We start from the raw sequence: 22,957 nt of genomic DNA, 5'->3' as shown, positions 1-22,957 counted from the left end.
AAAATGCTGTCTTTTTGCCTCACTTTCGCCTAATTAGCTTGACAGAGACATTGGGTACTAATTCTCTGTGGTTCTCTTTCCCCCCCACCCCCCCCCACCCCCGCCCAACATCCGCACATACACCCACCGAACTCCCCTCCGCATGCATGCACACAAACACAGGCAAATCTTTCTGAGAAACCATGGCAACACCTCGCATGTTTTTGCAGTGATCTGGGCTCACCTTGTCATGTTGCTGCAGAATTAACCAAATCAAAGTCAGAATAGGCTCTGACATCCCTGAAGTGATTATTAAGCAGCGTGAGATGTTTGCTAGCGACGGCATCTATACTGAAGAGAACGCTCGTCCTTCCTTGTATGAAATTATATCAAAGATTTTGTGCCTAAAAATATATTATCCTTTATATGAACTGTGCTAGACAGTATTCTGCAGTTTCATATTGTAAATGTCCTCTGTCTAATCAATTTTCAGACATTTTGCTGGGCCTTGAATTTGAAGTTTTAATCAGGGTTCAGTATTCAGCGGTTGTACAATGCGTCTGGCAACATCATAAAATCATTTTAAGGCACAATAACAGATACTGTATTCCAAAAAATAACTAATGAGTCAGCAGCAGGGCTGTAAACACCACGGAGGAGTCTTCTGTGTTATTTTGAGGGGATTTGGGGGTTTTAACAGCCTACAAGGAGTTTATGTTCTCCAATTTAAGATGTATACATGATTCCAGTAAGCTTTGAGAGGATTTACTTAAATTTTACTACCTTTAGGCCAACAAAAATTCATTTAATAGAAGATCTACAGCTGAGCATTGACAACTGACCCCGTACAAAACCTTACTTTTGGAAATAACATGACATGAGCCGACTCTTTTTTTCATTTAACAAAATACATCAAACTGCTCAGTGCAGCATAAGAGCATTTATTGGCAACTTTTAACACTTGACACTTGCAGTCAGTGTTCAGGATGTATTTAAGTTTCTGTATTTTCCTGACAGAATTTTATTCTTGGTGGTGTGGACAAAACTTACAGAAAATTTACAGAAAAAACAGTTCTAAATAAAATAAGCCAAACCTGACTCCAGTTGAAAGATTACAGGTCTGCAGCATCTCATGGACTCTTTCCTAAAATCTCGGCTGTAGCCCTCATCAGCAATAATATAAAACCATTCCCCACTCAGAAACTTTCATTCCCATGTCTCTGCTACATTTGTTTAATGTGCAGATGAAAACAAGTCTATTATTTTTCTTGTTGACCTGCGTAGGACGTGTGTGTGTTAAAGCCTTAAGCCCACACTCTTACTGGGTTAGCTTATGTAAGGCTATGTTCATGCTTCTCCGAGCTTTTACTGGCGTGAAAGGAGGTTCTGGAGTCTGATAGGGGGTCAGGCAGCTGAGTGGCAGCAGGAAAAAGCACATGTCATGTTTGTTTGGAGCCTCCTTTGTCACGGGCCACACCCCCTCCCCCTTTTCCTGCCCTCCTCTTGGCCTTATTTAGCCCCCCGCCATGTCACCCAGAGGTCAGGGTGAGAACGCACACGTTACACACCAGCTCATACATACACAGGCAACACAGGAGCAAACAGGCATGCACGCACACACACACACACACTTACACACAAAGATGGTAATAGCATGGTAGAGTGCATCATAGATGGAAGTGCCTTGAAGGACCTGCTTCTCATTCTCTAGACCTCATTAGCTACTGATTTATCTCCCCCTCCTTCCTCCTAATGCTCTGGGTGGGTGGATGGGGTGTATATGTGTGTGTGAGTGTGTGTGTGTGTGTGTGTGTGTGTGTGTGTGTGTCGGGGGGGGGGAGTATACTGTGTGAGAGACAAATATTATGTGTATTTCCATGGATTACTGTCAGCGCCTGTGTGTGTGTGTCTGAGATTTGGTGTGAAAGATGGTATATTTCAGTGTGTGTGGGTCCGGAGGTGTCAACTAGACACAGGGACTCTGTCATTCCACATTAGCTCGCAGTGAGCACACTCGACCTGGGGTCAAACAGATTAATAAAAGATCACACACACACACACACACACACACGCACACAGAGCTACTAGCTGATTAAATATTCTGCAGCCCTGCGCTTCATAATCATGACAAGTACACACAGCGCTCTGGTCCACCATTATCCATTTAGCAAATTTTTGTCTTGTCTTGCAATAATCTGCTCAAACCCCCTGTGAGCTTATTATTGTCAAGGAAAAGTGCTTATAGCTGCGCGTAAAGGTAGGATTTTGGAAAGATGCAAAATGTATTTTGGACAAGGAATTAATAGTGAAAAGACTTCCCACCAAGAGGAATTCTTTGCACCCTGTAGTTAAAAGTTACAGCTTTTCACACGAGTGATGCTTTAAAAAAAAAAATCTGTTTTCACTAACAATTACAATACATTCCAGTTTGTTATAATATAAAAAGAATGGTGAAGGCATTAGGTTAAGGAGGAGCTCTGGTGCTAATATGACTGTAACTCTGGCCTACATAATTCATGGACTCCTGGGGAATGAATCTCTGAGGAGGAGAACCTTTTTCTTTTTCTTTCTTTTTTTGCTTTTACCTGATTCCCTCTATATCGCAGTCTCCAGAGAGGATTCAGAGGAAAAAAAGCAGGGGGGGTATTTCGTCATGTGGTGCATTCTGAAGTCCTCTTTTAAGTAAAAAAAGAAAAGAAAAAAAAAAGCCACAACCAAAGATGACAATTTGCACCACTGTCCCCTGATAAATGAGCAGACTCATTATTCTAACCTTTTTGTCTTTGCAATGTGAACCATTACGGCCCCTTCGTTTATCTCAAAACTGACGGTACTGTGACTCTCTTAAACTGCTGTGAGTTATAGTTCCCGAGCTGTAATACACATTCAATGGCATATTCAAGCGTTAACTAGGACATTAATTTAGCAAAGAAACTGATGTTAATTATACCCAACATGATTTTTCAGTGCTGTGGATAATCTTTTGCTCCCCCTCAATGAATCTGTCATCATGCACCTGGCCTAAATACAGGACTGGGTGTGCACACAGCTACTAACCAGGCTCTGTTATTATTTTCATGACTTTGTTCTCAAACTTCTCAACAGCCAACCTCATCATACCTGACCTTTTTTTTTTCCTGTTGTTGCTTCCTCTTGTAGACGTGAAGAACCTGGAGAACTTCCACCTGGTGGAAAGCGTCCAGGAGCAGGTCAACGCAGCACTGCTGGACTACGTCATGTGTAACTACCCGCAGCAAACGGACAAGTTTGGCCAGCTGCTCCTCCGGCTGCCGGAGATCCGAGCCATCAGCCTGCAGGCCGAAGAATACCTTTACTACAAACACCTGAACGGCGACGTGCCCTGCAACAACCTGCTCATTGAAATGCTACATGCCAAGAGAGCTTAGGAGGGGACTGCGCTACCCACAATGCAGCTGTGCAGAGTTTCGCTGCAGCCCAAAAACTCCAAATAACGCTTTCACCAAACTGAACCTCCAGCTCAGACTTGACTGTGTCACATGCACACACAAAGAACATATGGATCCCTTTATTCTAAAATACAAATAAATAGATGAAAATAAAGTCTGAAAGAGGAGGCGCTTCTCCTCATCCACACAAAGACAATACGAGAAGGAAAACAGTAAAACACTTGAAACTGACACTGCATTTGACACTTGGCACGGGATGTAATAGTCTGCACTTGCACAGACTATCAAGACTGGCAGGCTGCAACTTAGAGAATTAACAACCCTTGAGTGTTGTAGCGCTGGTGATGCTGTGAGTGTGCTGAGACAGGAAGTTGAGTAAAACCGCTCATCTTTCAGACAGCCCTGTGACTCGAGCGGTGGCCTGTTTTGGTTCGACGATCCTCCGGTGCGCTCTCTCGCTGGAACCGGCTTTTAGCCGTCGTTGGTACTGTAAAGACAAACGGACGAGCGGCCAACCAGGCCAGAGACTCCTGCCTGCCATCACGTCTGGTTTTCAAACTCACATGAGACGCCTGCCACGGCAGCTTGACCTGACTGAAAAGGGAGAACTGATGGTTAAAAAATAAAGGTCTAAAAAAGGAACATTCTTTAATGAACAAAATGATAAACAGGCCAATAAGAAGAAAAATAAGATGTTTTTTTTTTCTCTTGTAACGGAAGTCATTTGCTTCTCATGGTCACCTTGTGGTTCCTCTTTCTTATTCCACCTCCCCGAATCATCTTAAACTATGTACCTCAGAAAGACCAGTGTTAAATAAATTCAATTAATATTGTCAGCTGAAACAGTTGTATTTATAGCCCTTTTTTCCTGCAAAAAACACCCTTCCTTCGAATTATTTCATGACAACTGGAACAAAACAAAGTGTGATTCTGGAGACGGAGAAGGATCGACCCTGCCTTTGTCCGGAAAGACCAAAGCCTGCTGCAGAACAGAAGAAGGAAATTACAAAAAACCTTAATAATCAGTATTATAAGAGAAAAAAAAAAAAAGATTTGTGATGTCACAGTTATGTGAGTCTTGCCTTATTTCATTACCATGCTAGCTAACCGTGCAGATGTGAATGGAAATATGTACAAATATATATATAAAGTATTAATGTTGTAAAAAATTAAAAAAGAATAATTCAACAGGTGTTTACATTCATGTGGTCATATGGGAGAGAACTGTGATGAAGCAGAAATTGCAAAGCAATGATTTCCTAAAAAATGAAACCAACGAAATGAAAAAAAAAAAAAAAAAAGGAGAGATCCCTCTGGTTTGCTTTCTTCGGTGTGTGTACAGTGTTTTATTTTTTATTTGTTTTGAGCAGTACTTAAATTATGTCGTGAGACACTAAAATCAAGAAGGAATCACACTTAAAATATTCATTTCTATTTGTGTCTGCTGGCATTCAAACATTTGTTTCTTAAGCATTTCTGTACAAGGGTTCCGTTTCACTTTCACCCTTTTTTTGTAGACTTTTTTCTCTTTTTTTTTTATTTACAGTGCTTTTACCTTTTTGATGTACAGTATGTCACTGGTTACGCTTAATAATGAAGATAATTTATTGGGTCTATGGGTTTCCATCTATGTGTTACATGACGTGAGGTGTCTGCGCCAGAATAAATTTGTTTACTGTAGCATGTTCTTGTTTTGTTTCCACGAGTAGTTCAGAGATGCAGGTCTGGAGCAAAATAACGGGCTTTCAATGGAAAAAAGAAGAAAAAAAAAAATCACTGCAATTTTATTTTTGGTCTTTTTAAATGTTCATGCAACTGTGTACATTGAACAGAGTATTGTGCTTTGAAGCGAGTCGGTGCGAAAGACGTTTGTGCCACATCAGTTTTTCCTCACTGGATTTCAACCTGCATCACTGTTCTGTCCAGTTTGCTCTTGTACCAAAGACTGCATCTGTCCCCCTGTGAGCTGTGACTTCTAGTATTGTGTCCGAAAATGAACAAAACTGGCTTGTTTTTCCTTTCGTTTTTCCTCAAAACACCCTAAATTATTTTCATGTGGAGTTCTTCACATGTACAGTAGTTGTTGTTACTGTTTTTTCAAAAAAATGTCCCAGTACTTGCCTCCCACAACCACCTGTGGTGTTTATTTGTTTACCTGTAGACGCTTTGTTAAGTCATAGAACGATCGAGTCTTTCAGTGGCATGTTTAATGTACAGAAAATTCACCTAAATCTCATGTCATCAAGCGAATCTTTGCCACGAGCTCCATTTTCTCACGCGCTCATTAATTGTGTCGACTGATGGGACAATCTTTTACCCCCCCCCCCACTTCCTCAGATCCTGTGTTCAGGTTCTGCAGCTGCCTCGGACTTCCTGTAACACAAAGGTGAACTTTATACAACGTGCAGGCGATACGGTCATGCGCATTAATGTGGCCATTGCAGAAGTTCATTTTGTGACTGCATCTTTGGTGACGCTGCTGCTGCAGTCCAGGAGTTTGACCGGAGACTGACTTTAGGAAAAGCTTGGAGAATTAGCTTTCTGTCATTTCAGCTAAGAGTTAAATTCAGCTGTTTACTTTCCAACAAACCAGGGCAGTCAGGACCGATTTGTATGCAGGATAAATGCTTTATCAAGGACTTAAACAATGACTACCTTTGCGCTTACACATGCTCATGTACACAGTCACTCCCTGGACCCACAATTCATCAAAATGCTTTTTCCCTGCCGCTTGTCTCTGACTTTTGCCCCTCCTGCCGACATTCTGACCACCCTTATCACCACCCCTGTCCTGGGGAGCGTCTCTCTGAGGCTAACTGAATTTTTCTTCATATTTCAATAAATAATTATGCTTATAACACCAGATTCTCGCTTCCTGCGCACACTAACACTGTCCAGTTCCATTACATGTGTTTTGTTGGGGGTGGGGGGGGAGCTGTTCCAACGATCCTTGAATAACATTATTGTAAAACAACACTGAGGAAGGAGATTAATTCCCAAGTGATATGCAGATTTAGAAAGGTATCATTCTATAGAAAAAGTGTTCAGTTCCTGCTGATGTTGGCACGTAGAGGGAAACACACATGAAATTACATTTCTGTTTGTTCCTAAATAGTAGGTACTTCATTTCTCAAATTTGTGTCTTCAGGGCAATGCTCCTTAAACCCATCTTGTCTTGTTGTTATCAGCATCAGCTTGGGATCATAGATGTCAAGAAACGGCGCTCCGTTGTGCAGACACGTTCTCTTCTGTTTCATGATAAGAATCAAACACGACATGCAGGAAAACATGATTTCGCTGTTCTGTCTTTTATTTCACTGTCATTCTGGCCGTTGCTTGATCGTTGACAGAGTGATAGGAAACACTGGGAGAGTTCAGGAGCAGGGAATGTTAGCAAAAGGGGCTTAATCGCATTTTTGATCTGTCTGTGAACATATGCCTTCTGCTGTACTCGCAGAATCAAGAAGGATGCTGTACAACATCAGCCAGCTGTTCTGCTTCATCTTATTTTTTCCAAGTCATTCTGGCCTTTATTTGATAGTTTGACAGTTCCAGTGCAGAGAGAAGGGGATGCGTGATGAAAGCGTTCACCTCAATCAAACCAGGGCCATCGCAGTCACATGATATGCAGCTCACAATAACGGGTCACATGAAGGCCCCATCGCTCAGTTCATGCGGTGCGACCACACACTTTACTGGACAGCAGCGCTTTCACAAGCAAATGTACAGCAAGTGAGGCCATTACAGAGAATACAGCATGAAAAACACAAATATACCAAAATTCGGAAAACTTGGAATTGAAGTTAAAATTACATTTGAGGCGTTTAGCTTACATTATTATCCAGCACAATTTAAAATGAGAGTTTGAAGCAGAATCCTGGATCACTGAACATACAAGTGCAACACTACAGAGAGTGCTGCAGGGATGACGCGTGTCTGTAGGCCGACCTGGAAGTTAGCCTCACCCTGGTTCCCTCAACAAAAAACCCGGTGGGATTTTTCCATTGGATTCTGGATTATTGAGGTCTGTAGCAAGCGAAAGTTAAGGGTACTTACACATTTTGTTCATCAACATCATCTCCACATATGAACACCACTTTTATGATTTTCAAAGTAAATGCAATCACCAGAAAGCTAACGTCAGGCTATAACTTAACTACGCCGTGGTCACGTGACTCCAACGTCACCACCACTAAGCTTCATAATACAATATATTATATACACTTTATAAATCTACAAATTGGAAATTTTGAGTGAGAATAGTTTGCAAGAGCGCGAGTTTCAGCCTTCAGTTTAACATCCCCGACAAGCTCCGCAGTCTCATTTATAGCAACTTAGCAATCGCCTTTTTTAAAAACCTTAAAAGCTTTAAAGTTCATAAGTAGGGTATTTACTGACAAATTTTATGTGGTGCAACAAAATGTGAAAATCTCTTCAGGTTAACCACAGTCCTTATTTTAGGCACCTAGCCAAAAACTTACTCAAAAAACCCACCGGAAGGAACTCAATTCCAGGTTTTAGGACTCATTCCTGCAGCACTTTGTTTGGACACAGACAAATCGAACATCCCTGCGTCTCTACAATGATCACGGGTGATGCAAATATGGAAGAGTTTAGGAAAAAGGAGCTATGATACAAAGAAAACATTTCATAAAGTCTGTGAAAAAAATGAATCACAATATGAAACTACAATCACCGTCACCAGCCCGGTCAGTCAACGTAGACGAGGCCGTAGCTTTTCTGAGGCGCAGGGCTGCGAGGGAAACAGGAAGCTGCAAACTCCAGCTCCATGGGAACATGAAGACTACAGCCGGCCGGCAAGGCATCCACTCCTGAGGAAAGGGGCTCCTGGGTGGGAGAGGGGGTCACAAAACACTGAGGTCACAAAACACGCTGGTGGAGGTAGGAGAAGACACAGGGGACATTTCCCACTTCAGATTAGGTTCAAATGTCTTGTATGATCCATCAGCGTCTTTGAAACACATTTGGATTTTCATCTTTTGTTTCAGTCGCGCTATCAAGAAAAAACTGCCTCACCTATATTTGCAATAAGTCTTTTCAAATAACAAATTGATGAAATGGCAAAATATTTAAAAGAAATTATACGAAATGTCTTCAAGCCTAATTTAGAGAAACCAGTTAACATCAAAAGCCATTAAACTTTAAAGTGCAGCTCTGTTCACTGTGTCTCAACTTCTGACTCCACTCATCCCACAACCTTCAGCAGGACAAATGTTGGTGTTTAATGCAAATTAGACCTCCATTATTTATTGAAACATGGCTATAACAAAGTGATTTTTGGCATTATGTTAATGAGCTATCTAAAGCCCTTCACCTTCCTAACAGGTACAGTGTTGTGAAAAATACTTGGAATCATTATCAAACAAATGAAGAATCATTTTTCTAATTCTCCTTGTATTCCATAGCACGCAAGACATGACATCAGACGAGAGCGATCAGATATCAAACCACAGCAGCACATACAGCGTTCAGACATCCTCCTTCTGTACGATCCAACCTGCAGCTAGCTGTGACACAGGACCTGCCTTACCCTCTCTCTGGTGCATTCGTGCCTTTTAAAGTTTTCTTTAATACCCAGAGCATAAAGGGTCAAAAGTACATTTTGCCCTTCTAAAAGCTGTTAAATGGTTGCCTGTTTTATTAGCTTCATCATATTGGGATTGTAAGAGTCTCTGCAAACTCGATCTGAAAGAAGCACGGTGCAGCAAGAACTGCTGACGTTGTTTCTGTAATAGAGCACAGCAGGCTTTTAACTTCTCTTCATTTTCAGGATTTTTACAAAACCAAACTCCAGCAATCATAGCCAACAGGTTCCTTAAATGTCCTTTGTAAACTCAAACTCAAATCACGTTTATTATTACAATTACCTTTCTTCAGTTTTTTCTCAGTCGAGTAATGAGGGATCATTTGATTGCTGAGGTGTTGATAATACTGTTAGTGCTGTTCTCGTGCAGCATTAAGGATGCCGGTCACAGTCGGGCAAGAGGCCAGCTCGATCCCCGGCGCGCAGCGTTGCAATCCTCACTTGGAGCTTGGCTTGCAGTGCCTGGCCTCCTGTCTGTAAATGTGTTAAACCTGCTTTCACTCGCCCTGAATTTGTATAAATAATGTATATACATTTATCCACAGACTCTAACAAGTGCAGCCTCAGGTGAAAATACTCAGAAATGCATGCTATGCGCATCCCTGAAGGTGGACATCAGCTCCAAACCGACCAACTCAAAAGATAACCACACAGAGAGCAAGGAAAAAAAAAAAAAAAAAAAGAAAAGCACAAATGAATAACTTGCCAAAAGCAACATAAACACACATACACACAGTTTTTCTCTTTCTTTCTCTCTCTCTCTCTCTTACATTCACACTCACACAGACGCAGTGCTGTCAGTTTCTAAACAAGTTTTCCTTTCCATCACACAAACAGCCCCAAGTTGTGTCTGCCAGTGTGATGTGAAGCTTTTAAACTCTGGAACCACTTCACTCGTGTTTACCGAGATGCGCTTGTATGTTTCCCTGCATTGTCAAAGCACAGTCAAAGAGAAAGAGATTGAGGGCACAAGAAAAAACAAAAGCTTTTGGAAATGTTCCAAGATTGCAAGAAAAGGTGCAACTGAACACTGGAATGAGCCAGTTTGGTATTCAGTCCAGTTTCAGGCAGGACCGGAGGCCCAAGAGGCCTGAGAAAAGCACAACCAGTCTGAATAAAATGAACACCCGCTCAGCGCCACATGGTGGCAAAACTCGGCTTCGGTGGATTCATCCGCGAGGATAACCTACTACACCTATCACTTTATAACAGATGATCAGATTCGATCATACACTACATGAAATCTTAACTCTTTACCTTCATTTGAAAGTTTTTCTAAGCGACCACAAGTTTTAAATACGCGCAGGATTACGCACGCCTGTGTATTCACCTCTCTGTATTTTTCCCATTCAACTTAATTGTTCCCTCAAATTAAAAAGACCTTCCCAGCAAATTAATTGAACCATTATCACATGAAAGCACACAGCCAGAACAGGCACTGACTCCACTGAGTACAGTCAATTTGCATGCAAGTGTACAGCAGGCGCTGACCGTCGTCTTATTGTTCATTAGCGAGTGACCACCAAGTTCTCACTGGTACAGCAGTTCATATCAGACTCCAAAAAAATTAAATAAAGAATATGAGAGCTTTGGCAATTATTTCAGACAGTGGTCGGTCCTGATTTCATAAAACGAGCTGCCGTAAAACTGCATTCACTGGCATTTTATTTACTTTTTTCTCATATATCAATGTACTCACTACAGATTGTCAAAAAAAAAATATTGGAAAATAATCTCCAAAACCTAGAGACAAAAACTTCATTGCATTTTATTGATGAACAAAGCGGTTTATTCGTTTGTCTCTGAGTGTTAAAACTGCTAGAGGCTTACAGATGATGAACAAGAAGGCTAAAAAGAAACAGCACGACTCTTCAGAGAGGCAATTAGCCAACTTTCTAATCACTTATACCAAACAGCAACTGGGGGACCCATTTTTTGGCGGCCTGATGGACAAACTTTAAAAAATGTAAAGATCAAATTAATAGGCAAGCATTGTTAATGGGAACACTCACTATTGTTATGCAAAAGCCTCACTGTGGCATGCAAAACAAATACACTAAGGTTTGGAGATGGAATGGTTCGAAGGCCGCTGCCGTTTCATTTCAAAGCATGCATTATACATCATTGTGCATAAAGAGGAAGCCTACAGCATTATGATGTTTTTTTTCCACGATGATTATCCTTTATTAGTCATTAAAAAGAGAGCGAGAGAGAGAGAAAAAATACAACTTTTAAGCACCTGAACCTCGCTGCCAGCATTCCATTAATTGCCTGCACAATGGGGAGAGCCTTTGGAGATTTTTCAATTTCAAAAAATGAGGAGCATGCATTCATTCAGTCGTGCTCATGTTATACCGGCACTTAAATCCTACAGAGCTCACATAAAAAAGGACTCAAGGTTGCATCCGATTGAAAGCCTCCAACTACAGCCACTTCAGAAATCCATTTAGCAAGCGGGGGGTTAGAACATCTAATTCAAACAGAGTCGCCCTGTTAAAACGGTTGCACCAATGTCTTTTAAAAACACACACACACACACAAACACACGCACTTTCAGGTGCACACTTTCCTCCCGTGTTTGCTTGGCTCCATTGTGAGAAAGATGAACCTGGCACACAGAGAGACGGCAAGGCACAAAGAATTAATCTTGCCAGACCTCAGCCAAGTGGCGAAGGTGAAGCACGTGGACTCTTAACCTTTGCTTTGACAGTGTCAGAAAGAGCTCTGTGGGGACGTCAAGAGAAAGAGGTCTGCGGCGCCTGTAATAACCTGACAACCTGACAGTCACGACACCGTTCCTCAGCTGCAGAGAATGTTTCCTTACAACAATGTCCAAAAGAATAATTACATTTTTTTTTTTTTTTTTTTTTTTTTGATTAACCTCAAAGTGCTTTTTGGAAGCGGAGACAATTCAGATAAAAACAAATTCAATTAAAACAAGAAGGGGAGGGAAAATTGGCAGTTCCATGTTTTATTTGTTGAGGAACTGATGACAGATTATCTTCAATCTTGAACCGCTACTTGTTATTAGAATTTATAGCGATTATTATTTATTTATTCATTGCTTGTACTATAACACATCAACACTGGCCAGAAAAACCTCCACCACAGCATCGTCTGGATAAGTGACTATTTTCAAACTATCAATGGCTTTGAACTTGTTGTTCTGCTCATGCTCATACAAAATCACCAATTATGCAGCTCTGATTCTGTTCGTTCCTGAGAAACTGCTGGTTTTACAGCAAGAAACATGACATGCATCACCTTTTCCTGGAAAAGAGTGCAGACTATTAGACAACAGTATCAGCCTGTCTTGTACTCGTAAGTGAAGGTGTTTGTGACAGGTGCTTTAGCAGAGAAAAACAAGCTATAGGGAATCAGGACACCCACACACTGTCATTACTTGCTTATTTATTTCTCAGAAAGTCTGATTTTGTGACCTTACACAAAGTGTTTAGAACAATAAAAGTAGAGATTTTCATGACCAAAGAAAAGACTGAATCAGACTGACAGGCACACATGCAAGGGCTCACAAACACACAACTTAAACTACATCTTTGTGGCAACACTGTATTGAAAGTTTAACTATTGGAGGCTGTTGCATGCCCTCATCTTAATTTTAACCCTATACACAAAACTAAGAATTAACTCTCAAATCTGAGGACAGATGCAGGCGATTAACTTTATTTTTGATGGAAATCTGACAGAAATCTCTCCACAAGGATTGGAAAACTCTAGTGTGCATCATTTAGCCCATTTAGACTTGTAACTGGGGCAGGGTGGTGACCTCAGATCCCATTACATGAAACCAGAACATTTTTAATCTTACAGGACCACTCGCAGTCTTGAGCTGTGACCAACAGCTGAGGAGCTGAAGAACCAACACAGAAAAGGATCATCACCAATCACACATACACCTCCCACATGGCTAACATGGCTCATACTCACACATATGGCTGTATTAGGGCTGCCCCCTAAAAGTCGATGATTTGAGTAATCAGTCGAGAGGACCCTGAGTCAACTGCCATTTTGTCAGTCGAATCACTGCACTTTTCCAGCTGTGCCACTGTACGCTCAGACTCTTACATTGACATTACAACAAAAGCATTACAACATGAGTCTTACAGGTAAAGCATGACTCATGTAGGCAGATAATCTACATACACCTATATATATATATAGTATATACAGCATATATAATTGAACAGTCAAATGTGATTCGGCTGACAAAATTCGAAGTGGGATACAGCCCTCGGATCCACGTAGCTATTTATCCACAGAAACAAATACAAAGATGCACACTTAACGATGCCTTTTGTGCAAACAATGATGCCAACATTACTGAGCTGAGAGGTACGCTCGGTGTCAAACAAAGGCAGCAAATAGTTTGGCCAGCAGTGCTTCTACTGAATGCTTTCCATCAAGGCCCCGTGCAATTTCAACCAGATGCCTGAGCAGGTGATGTACAGCATTTGAAAACACGCTTTTTACAGACTGGCCTTAATGTAAGAGTTTTCATTGAACTGTCTTTACTCCTTAACTGTCTTTTTAACATCAGTGCTTGCAGTGTAACCTTTTTGTTTCTTATTGCAAAGTGCTACATAAATGTTGCAGAACAAAAAACAAAAAGGAATACATGTCAGTCACAAATCAAATGCTGTATATCCTTGAGTGTACTGCATTTCATACCTGTGACAAAAACAAAAGATTCTGCTTCAGTTCAGTGCGCGTACACGTGTGCGTCAACAGATGGATGTAAGCATTTGTGCGCGTGTCTCTGCACATACATCTGCAGGTCTGTTGGTGAGATCAATATCAAAACCCTTAAGAGGACTGAATAAAACAGACAGAAACTTTCCTTTCATCTTCCCCTCCCTTCATGCCTCCTTTCTTTCCTTCTCTGCTTCAGACCGTCACGGACAATTGCTGGCAGGCCTTCAGATGCAAACAGCTGCTCTCACATTGTCACTGTGATGGGAAACTGATTATTTAGTCTGCTGTCCCTCCTCTGGGACAGCAATAGTTTCTGTAAGCTACTGAGCACTCTTAAGAGGCTGGGTCCTTTGCCAGAGGCGGCAATAACAGTGTAATAGAGGCTCCTATAAATGAACATCACAGACTTAAGCATTGCTATGAAAAAGCAGCGTATGGGCCCCAGGGAAGATGTTTGGGGAGCATCCCCTTAGCATCTGTTTGGGGCTGTGGCTCTGTTTTAGAGAGGCCAGGAGTTAAGCCTAAGAGGGAAAAGGCTGCCTCTCATTGCCTGGAGTTCTGGGTTTGTCAAGCTGGTGTTGATCAAGCTTGACCTGACGAGGCCTGGATGAACACCACGTAATCAACAATTGTACCAATCATCTGTATTAAACTGTTAACTGTATAAACATTTGATTATTGCAGTTCTGAGCTTTCTGGTTGGGGGGCTAACAGGTAAAACGTTTGGGTCTACAGGCTTTGTGTTGGTAGGACCTCCAAGACCGTCGCTCAACCCTGCATGGCAGTGTATGCTCTATGTTTTTCAGATACCCAACCAGGTCACTGCCTCAATCCAACAGTCCCTGATTGTCTAATCTGATTGGCCTTCCAACTCCATTTAAAGCAAACATCTCTCCAAACTACAGCATATGATACAGCCTCTGAAAAGGCTCTGGTCATTTTGTGTGTCTCACAACTCATTCAGTATTGAGCTAGGGACGAAGATGAGCAGTTAGCTGATGCTGATGCAGAAGCATGATACACGTTCAGGCCCCACTTCATCCTCAGAACTGCCCTAAAGTAATGTCTGAGGAAATCATAAATACATGAGTGAATTCTTCTGAATTGTTTAACCTTCTTTGAGTCTTTCATTTTGCCTAAAATGTTGTTGTTAGCATGGACGATATTGCTGATTTTGTCTGGCAAAAAGCCACCAGCTGGCAGGGAGAGAGTGCATTGCTCATGCATGAACACCACATTACTACCAGTTATAAAATAAATGGGTAACACAAAAAACACCTGTGTAACTATTTTCCCACAAGATCAGAATGGGTGAAAAAATACAGAGCTGGAGAAAACGAAGAACATGAATTTTCTCTGTCTAAACAAGGTTCCACTAACAATACCAACAATTTCTGAATTTTTTTCCAAAAACAACTCTCAAAAACACAAATGTATAATAGATGGCACAGCATTGCCGAATCGACCTCCAGCACATAGATGCAAGATTGACAGAGAGTGGGCGGCATTCTAGTAGAGCTCATGTTAACTGGCATTTGACAAGTTCTTTCTCTGGGAGTGTACCAGAGCCTAACAGTGCACATCAAGCTCTGAGTCTAATGTGAGGTGAGTGATGTGAGGTGAGGTGAGGCTGTGTGGAGCCTGAGGCTGAACACCAAAACACAGGGCAGCCGTCGGATCAATAGTGGGCTTAGCCACAAACAAACGAGGTCGGGGCAGTGGGCTGCAGAGACGATGTTTCCTGATAGACCTGGGATGCTCATTCATGTACATGCATGCACGCACACACACGCACACACACACACACACACACACACACACACACACACACACACACACACACACACGACATATTCATAATAATAATGGTAGTCCTTGTTGGCTTCTACCTTCATATTGTATTTTCCTGCTTTTCTTCAGTGTTACACATTAAAAATGACATAGAATCAGAAAAGTATTAAAAGTAATCATTCAGTATATTTATTCACAGACTGACTGACTGCACGGTTAAAAGGCCAAACTTGATCTGCTGAAGAGTAGTTGGATTCAACTGTGCAGTCTACAAGCCAAGGAGAAAACTTAAAGTCAAATAGCTTTGGAGTTATTATTGCATTATTGCAGTGGATTTGGCAATAGGAGCAGCTATTCTACTTTCTTCTGATGTTATCAAGAATGTTAAAGCGGGGGTGATTAATAGCCTATTCTTTGTGTCACCACCTAATATGTCACGGTTTGAAATACAACCCCTCACTTACTTCCTATCCTCTCTGAAACCACTGTCAAGCATAAAAGTAATAAGAAACCTGCACCCAACAGTAAAATCCTTGCTTTGTAATACCCAGCAGTTGTATTTGACCAATATTTTCATCTTGTTAGCAGGAGGACAGACACACCCTGCACAGCCAAATCAGAAACAGACATCCACAACTGATAAAAATGTCAGTTGAAATTTGTAAAAACTCATAAATAATGGATGCTCCAAGTAGGCAGGGGAGCATCTTCAATGAGCCCAGAGTGCCGAGCATGCTTTCTCATCTCCAAACCGAGGAGCCATCTTAATGACTGCGCCCGGAGACCTAGGGGTCTCCATAAACCCCCCCCCCGCCCCCAATTTCCCCCGACCCCACCATCGGACCCCCCTCATCAAGCCCGTCCATGCTCCCAACCACTGCATATCGCACAGAGGGGAACATGAGCTCTTAAATTACACATTCACAGCAGCGGCCGCTGCCCGTTTTAGGCAAATCAGCAGAAAATGAAACAAACAGGGCACTTCAGGAAGGTCCATGTGTGTGCAATTGAGACATTTTTTTGGGGAGACTGGGGGCTGGGGTGGGGTCTCTTACATCTTGTGGGGAGCAGAAAATGCAAATAACGTTATATCTAATTTTTGTGTTTTGTGGATGAAAGAGGCTGTTTAGCAGTTATCCATTTTGGTACACTTTATTTTGTGGATATATCTCGATTTCATTCATTGACAGAGAGAAGGGAGAAAATTAAAAAACTAGAGGAGCAGAAAGACAGGTATTTTGTTCAAAACACTGGGCTCTGGAGCATCCTGCATCATCAGGACTGGGGTCACCTCTGGGGAAGGATGACAGTGGATGGTGTAGCGACCACTATTCCCCTCTATTGACCTGAATTCAGACATAAACAGGAAATTGCCCACAGGAAGGAAGTCATATTTTCTACAGCTGTGCCCTGGACGAGGACAGCATTGTGCAAGAGCTACATTTTCTAAATCCATATGAGATCTGCTCAAGATGTCTGATGTTTACAATGAGCCATTCACTATCTCACACAACCTGGAAAATGACAAGCCAGTCAGAGTGAGGCTGGTGTTTGTGTCTTGAAAGAAAACTGTGGTCATTGTCTTTTCCTGTCACCATTAAAAATGCCTTTTCCTGCACCAGCCACAGATAAACCTTTTTGTCTCATTGTTTTTGTTCCTGGATGAAGATCAAAGCATTAGGTCCAGACTTGGGGCTTGTGATCTGTCAGGGTGCAGGGATTTATACAGCACTTACATCCTACAATACTCATCACATCTGCAAGTCACAGTGATAAATCAGATTGACAAGCTGCACAGTGTTACATATACATATACGTATGTACATATCTATACGCTGTAGCCGTAAGGCAACAGATTCTAGTTTTGAAGCAAAGGTGTTTTGTATTGTTTAAAGATAAAAATACAGTTGTCTGATGGGGTCTCAAGCCTCCTCTCTCTGTTATTGATGAGTTATTTGACTCATCAGTGCAATACCTGAGAGAGGTACCCACAGCAGCACACACACTTTTTACACACACAAATGAAGAGGCATGATCAATTTCTCTGTCTGCCAAAAGGCCAGCTGAACTGGGCTGAGAGGTGGAGGCTGAAGATAGGGGGGAGGCAGCCAGAGCCCTACAGGAAGTGATTTAATGTCCAAAAAGACATGCGCTTGTTTTTGCTCTGTCTCTTTCCTGTTGTGTTCTGATAGGGACTTCCTCTCCCCAGTGGGGATGGATACGGGTGTCATCCGTCCATCCATCCCACCCACCCCCACCCACCCACGGCTCACGGAAATATCATTCTGCTGCCATGCAATCCATGCAAAAACCCATCAAACTCTTTGGACAGTGTAAATGGTCACAGAGGAGTGTGTATGTGTAAGCATGTAGCTGGGCAGGCGGGATGAACACTTTTATCGCTTTCAAAAAGGTTCAAAACAAATACTGAGGAGTTAAAAAGTTAAGAGCTAAGAGGCCAGGGGGAAGGAGACAGTACATCCATCTCTGTAACTTTGTGTGCATTGGCATCCCGATCCATTTGAAAGTGTGTGAGTGTATCGGTAATAACCTGCGTGTGTGTACTATGTATGGGCCTGGGGAGCCAGAGGGCTCAACCCCAGCCATGGTAACACCGGGATGATCTCTTCCTGTCTGCCTCAGTATCTCTGCAACCAACTCCCTTCCTTTCCGCTAAAACATACAAGCGCACACACACACATACACGCACACACACACGCATGTGTTACCAGAGGTATCTCTTCCTGGAGACATACTCTATCCCTAAGCCCTTACCCACACCTGAACCTTGTTGTAATCCTAACAACAACTCATTTTTCATTTTTACAGTTATTAGATGAATAGAAATATAATGCAATCCAATACAAACACAGCCTAGAAAATGGAACATTAGGCTTTACAAAGGTAGTATTGTAGTGATCCTGTCATGGATTTAGGGCTAGGACGATATGCTTAACTCGATTTGATACTATCACGATACTGGGTGCTGATTCAGTGATTTTGAACTATTACATTTTCTAAATGTGATGCACGTCACAGTCGGTCTTTCTACATTTTATCTCAACAGCATCATTGTTATACTGCACGTAAAAGTGGTAAATAAAATCCATTTTTAAGTAAACTGCTACATTTAGCAGTGTCTGCTCACCAAGCTAGTGTCGTGTAGATTGTAGCAGTAGTAGACTGAGTTAGCAATGTGAAGTCATCAGCTGTGAGTTCATTTTCACACAGCACAGGAAATATAGGCCAGCAAGTATGAGCACAAAAGTCCTTTTATCTGCAGCATGTGAAGCAAAATGGATTATTTATTAGGATAATATTTCAGTTAGCGCATTGGGGTAATTCCCATTATGTGTTAGCATGAAGCTAATGGACTAAGCGCTCTGTCAAACCATTAGGCCAAGCTGTGAGCTAAAATCAGATGGAGTCATCCAGACATTTACCAAGAATTACTGATAAACATTCAGAAGGGTAAGGGTTTGACTTGAAAACATTTCCTATGGTTGAAAACTAAAATGTGGTGATATGCATGACTAAAAAACAATATCGTCACCCTTACTATCGTCTCTGATTTAAGCTTTTAGTCAAAGTCTGTCATAGAGTGGATTAGACATAGCTAGCCTTTTTTCTGCAGAGAGCAATGACTTACTGAGTGGGTGTGTATGTCACCAGGTCTCTGTGGTGTTTCCACCAGCGACCAAAGCACATCATGCCACAAAGCTTATCTGCTTTCTTCTCTGTTGAGGGATTTAATGCTCATACGCACACACATACACACAATGACCCACCCTCAAACCTCCTCTGTAACTCATTCACTCAATCTACGGACACACTTGTAAAGTGTTAGCCTCTCTTTCTCTCTCTCTCTCTCACACACACACACACACACACACACAGATGCATATGTGTGCACACAGTCACCTACAGATGGAGGAAATAAGCTCAGCGCTGACTGTGTCTGCTAAGGATGTGAGGTGCAGTGATGGCACATTAACGATAGGACCCATGACAGCAGTACGCATCGGCCGCACTGAACAAAGCATGCAGCCAGTTTTTAATTCAATGAGGATTGTTTGAGTCAAACAATGGCTTCGTGCTCCACTGGGGGTTAGGAAAGGGTGAGAAAGGTGAGTCTGTCAGTGTTAGCGGTCCGATGTTTTTGTATTTTAAGCTACGGATGATCCCGTGGGTTTGATGGGGTCGTGCATCAGAAATATCGCCGTGTTGCAGCAACATCCGCTGTTTTGCAGGTAACCAACAAAAAAGGCTGACAATGAGTGGGATGAAAGAGAAATACTAACGGACATGCCCATGATGGTCCAATAAAGATGACTCATATATGTTTGTATTTTGGAACATTATTTTTCCGGCCATTCTTACCAAGACCATCATACGAGTAAGACAGTATTAGGAAAGAGTTTGCTTTGTGTGTTTGTGAGCTAAAAGCTTATGAGTGCTGTTTGTGACATTATGGTCACAAGACAGTCTCCGTATGCAAGGCATTCATAGCTGCTGCATTTATTTTAGTAGTCATCAACAACCCCAAAAAGTAGTTAATTAATCATGAGAGATGGATCTGACTTTTTCACCTAAGAACAACAATCAATTCTCATAAAAAAAAAAGGTATCAAATACAACCAGTTAAGCAAGAATTAATGTAAACTGGACCAAACTGGGGACAGGTGGAAGAGCAGAGCTCTCAATTGGCTCTGAAAAGCTGTTTGTAAATGACCTGCGATCTGATTGGACTAAACCCAGAGCAAGCTTGTCTGAGCTGGAGATAATGTTTGACTGCAGTAACAATGCATCTACTTTCTTTGCAGGCATACCCAGAAGCTCTCCTTCTCTAAATACCTCAAAATCTGTTTATTTAACACAGCAAGACGAAGAACATGACTGAAAATGATTTCACCATTAAATACTTTACCAATTTGAAATTTGAAATTCCCAGATATCTCCACGGGATTGGAAAATGTGGCTACGTGAAATGCTGGAGGTGAATTTTGCTGAACATTTTCAGAGAGGAGAACACCTCATTTAAGAACTAAACTCAACATTTAACCTAAAAATAATCAGTATTTTTGCAATATAAAGAAGGAGGATATAAAAACTGGATTATCCAATCAAATTTAGCAAGAGTAAATGTCCAAGAAATGATACATTTGTGATTCCAATTTACAACTTGTATTAAGATCATGTCAGATAGAGAGTGTGATATTAAACAATCTATAACTAACTGTACATGAACACTAGATATTGGGCAAAGCTATGTGGCCTCTGTGTGTGTGTGTGTGTGTGTGTGTGTGTGTGTCTGTGTGTGTGTGTGTGTGTCTGTGTGTGTGTGTGTGTCTGTGTGTCTGTGTGTGTGTCTTTTCACTCCAGCATTTGCATTCCTCACAGCCCATTTGGTCCATGCTAATGGAGTCTACTCATGCAGAGCAGCAGGTCTTAATGAAAAACCTTTGGCTGGTGATCAGTGGTATTGATCAGCCTGAGCCTCAGCTTTAAGCAGGGCTAATTGATCAATCACCACTGGTTGCTTCAGATTAATGGAACATGACTGCTGTTCCCCCCAAGACATACTTCTCTGAGGGAGTGTGTGTGTGTGTGTGTGTGTGTGTGTGTGTGTGTGTGTGTGTGTGTGTGTGTGTTGTAAACATCTTAAATTGTGCATGTTTATGTGTACGTGAGAGAGCAGGCATGCAAATAGTACTAGGTTACCCCTCTCAAGGGAAAATGAGATTACCCTTGATTAAAAGTACAGAAAAAGGTGAAAATAGATCTTTTCAAGTCTCTGTCACTCACAGATAAATAGTGTCTGTGAAAGGCTCAGTGTGGCATTTCACCATAAATACATCACATTTCTTTGGTGCTCACAGAAGTCAGGAGCATGTTTTCTTCACAGGAAAGTGTAAAACACTTCATCAAACATCTACCGATTTACAAAATGTTATATATAGCTTTAGATGTGCTGGAGGGTATTTTAAAAGCTTTTTATTGGGTCTCGCAGTGAGCTAGAGCAAATATGTGGTCGGGTTGATCAGTAATTAGTCTTGGTTAACTATAAAACTTTACATTGATTTATATTTTTTTAGGGAATGGGTTTACTCTAAAAACATCTGAAACATTTCAATAATATTTAGAAATCTGCTTTCCGTTTTTAAAGGCAGTTGGTTTTAAGTGATCCTTTGTGAACACATTTATTGGCAAAGGGGCATGAACACAATTTGAGAGATTTTTTAATTCAAATCTGCGACAACATCTACAACAAACACCTGGTACGTGTGGCTGCTTGTTTGCTGGCACTGCACTGATAATGGCAAAACCTGATGTTGGACTGATGCTTGGATTAAGACATCACAGCCCATGGATGGGTTGATGTTGTAGGTGTGTACCCTTTTCATCAACAGTCTCACCCTCAGGAGTCTTTCAGTCCTATGCTCTAAATGCTGTTCTAGAGAACTTTCCATCCTGACAAGTACGCAATAAAAATATAATACGTTTTTGACACAAGTCCCCATATCAGTTTAATTTAGTTGTATATCTTACGTGTCTTCCTAGTCCCACAGCTGACAGACGTGACACCAGCAGTCCCCGGCCAGGAAGGACTGAAGCACACGGGCCAAAACAGGATGCCCCAACAACACCCTCAACACGCACACGCACACATACACACATTCATAACCCTCCCACTGAATGACTGACAGGCTGGCTGGCCAGTGGGGGCTCCATGGAGGATTCGTGTCTGTGTGTGTGTTGGGGGGGGGGGGGTTGTGGACTGAAGGTTCCAGCTGGCCCGTCATGGGACTCCCAATCGCGTGTGAGTGGTACTCAGAGGGAGCGATGGCTAACTGGTCCAACACTGAAACACTCAGCAGGCTGGAAAAGGTCAACTGGGGTGAGTTCAGCAGGGTAAAACCAGGAATACTGTGTGTCTGTTTAATGCAACCCAACTCACGAGCCTGTGGATTCTTTCAAAATGTCGGCTCATTTCAAAAACGCTGCGTTTCTCATTTGGATTGGAAAAAATTTTACGTATTATAAAGATGAAAAAAAGTATAATCACAGTTTCATTGGGTTTAAAAGTAGATTGAACTGGAAGATAAATGAAGAAATCTGCTCCATAACGTTTGTCATTACTTTTCACTTGTTTCCAAATCAGAATGTTTTGGAAAATGACTCATCACTGAACATTTCTGAAACACTAAGTATCCTAGACTCTATGTAGATAAACAAGCTAAGGGTATATGTCATATTTCTACAAAATGAGGTGTGCCTAACAACAATCCAGCCACATAAATCACATCATTAATCAAATGTAGCTGAAAACATCTGCCACACTTACTAAAACCTTATCTTAATCGCGGCTGGACGGCACGACCTCTCAAGGCAAAGTCTCCAATGGCAGCAGCCAGCCCGTACAGAGTCTCCCTAGCCTGAG

The 22,957-nt window shown here is 41.8% G+C and overlaps 2 protein-coding genes across 4 annotated transcripts in view; one reads left to right on the top strand and one right to left on the bottom strand.

Moving 5' to 3' along the window:
• The window catches only part of nr5a2 (nuclear receptor subfamily 5, group A, member 2), a 69,815-nt gene extending 63,573 nt beyond the window's left edge, over positions 1–6,242 (top strand). For all 3 annotated transcript variants that reach the window (XM_076727201.1, XM_076727202.1, XM_076727203.1), the window contains one exon: positions 3,139–6,242. In XM_076727201.1, the coding sequence (XP_076583316.1) occupies positions 3,139–3,386 (248 nt within the window). In that variant the 3' untranslated portion in view covers positions 3,387–6,242. The remainder of the gene's footprint in view (positions 1–3,138) is intronic.
• Positions 6,243–8,117: 1,875 nt separating this feature from the next.
• Positions 8,118–22,957, bottom strand: part of LOC143318636 (adhesion G protein-coupled receptor D2) — an 85,148-nt gene continuing 70,308 nt past the window's right edge. The window contains exon 25 of the mRNA XM_076727078.1: positions 8,118–8,255. Within this exon, the coding sequence (XP_076583193.1) occupies positions 8,118–8,255 (138 nt within the window). The remainder of the gene's footprint in view (positions 8,256–22,957) is intronic.

This window comes from Chaetodon auriga, chromosome 3 (genome assembly GCF_051107435.1).
Source record: "Chaetodon auriga isolate fChaAug3 chromosome 3, fChaAug3.hap1, whole genome shotgun sequence".
NCBI classification, from domain to species: Eukaryota; Metazoa; Chordata; class Actinopteri; order Chaetodontiformes; family Chaetodontidae; genus Chaetodon; species Chaetodon auriga.
The sequence above is the reverse complement of the archived record's forward strand: the minus strand, read 5'-3'. Positions and strand labels throughout refer to the sequence as shown.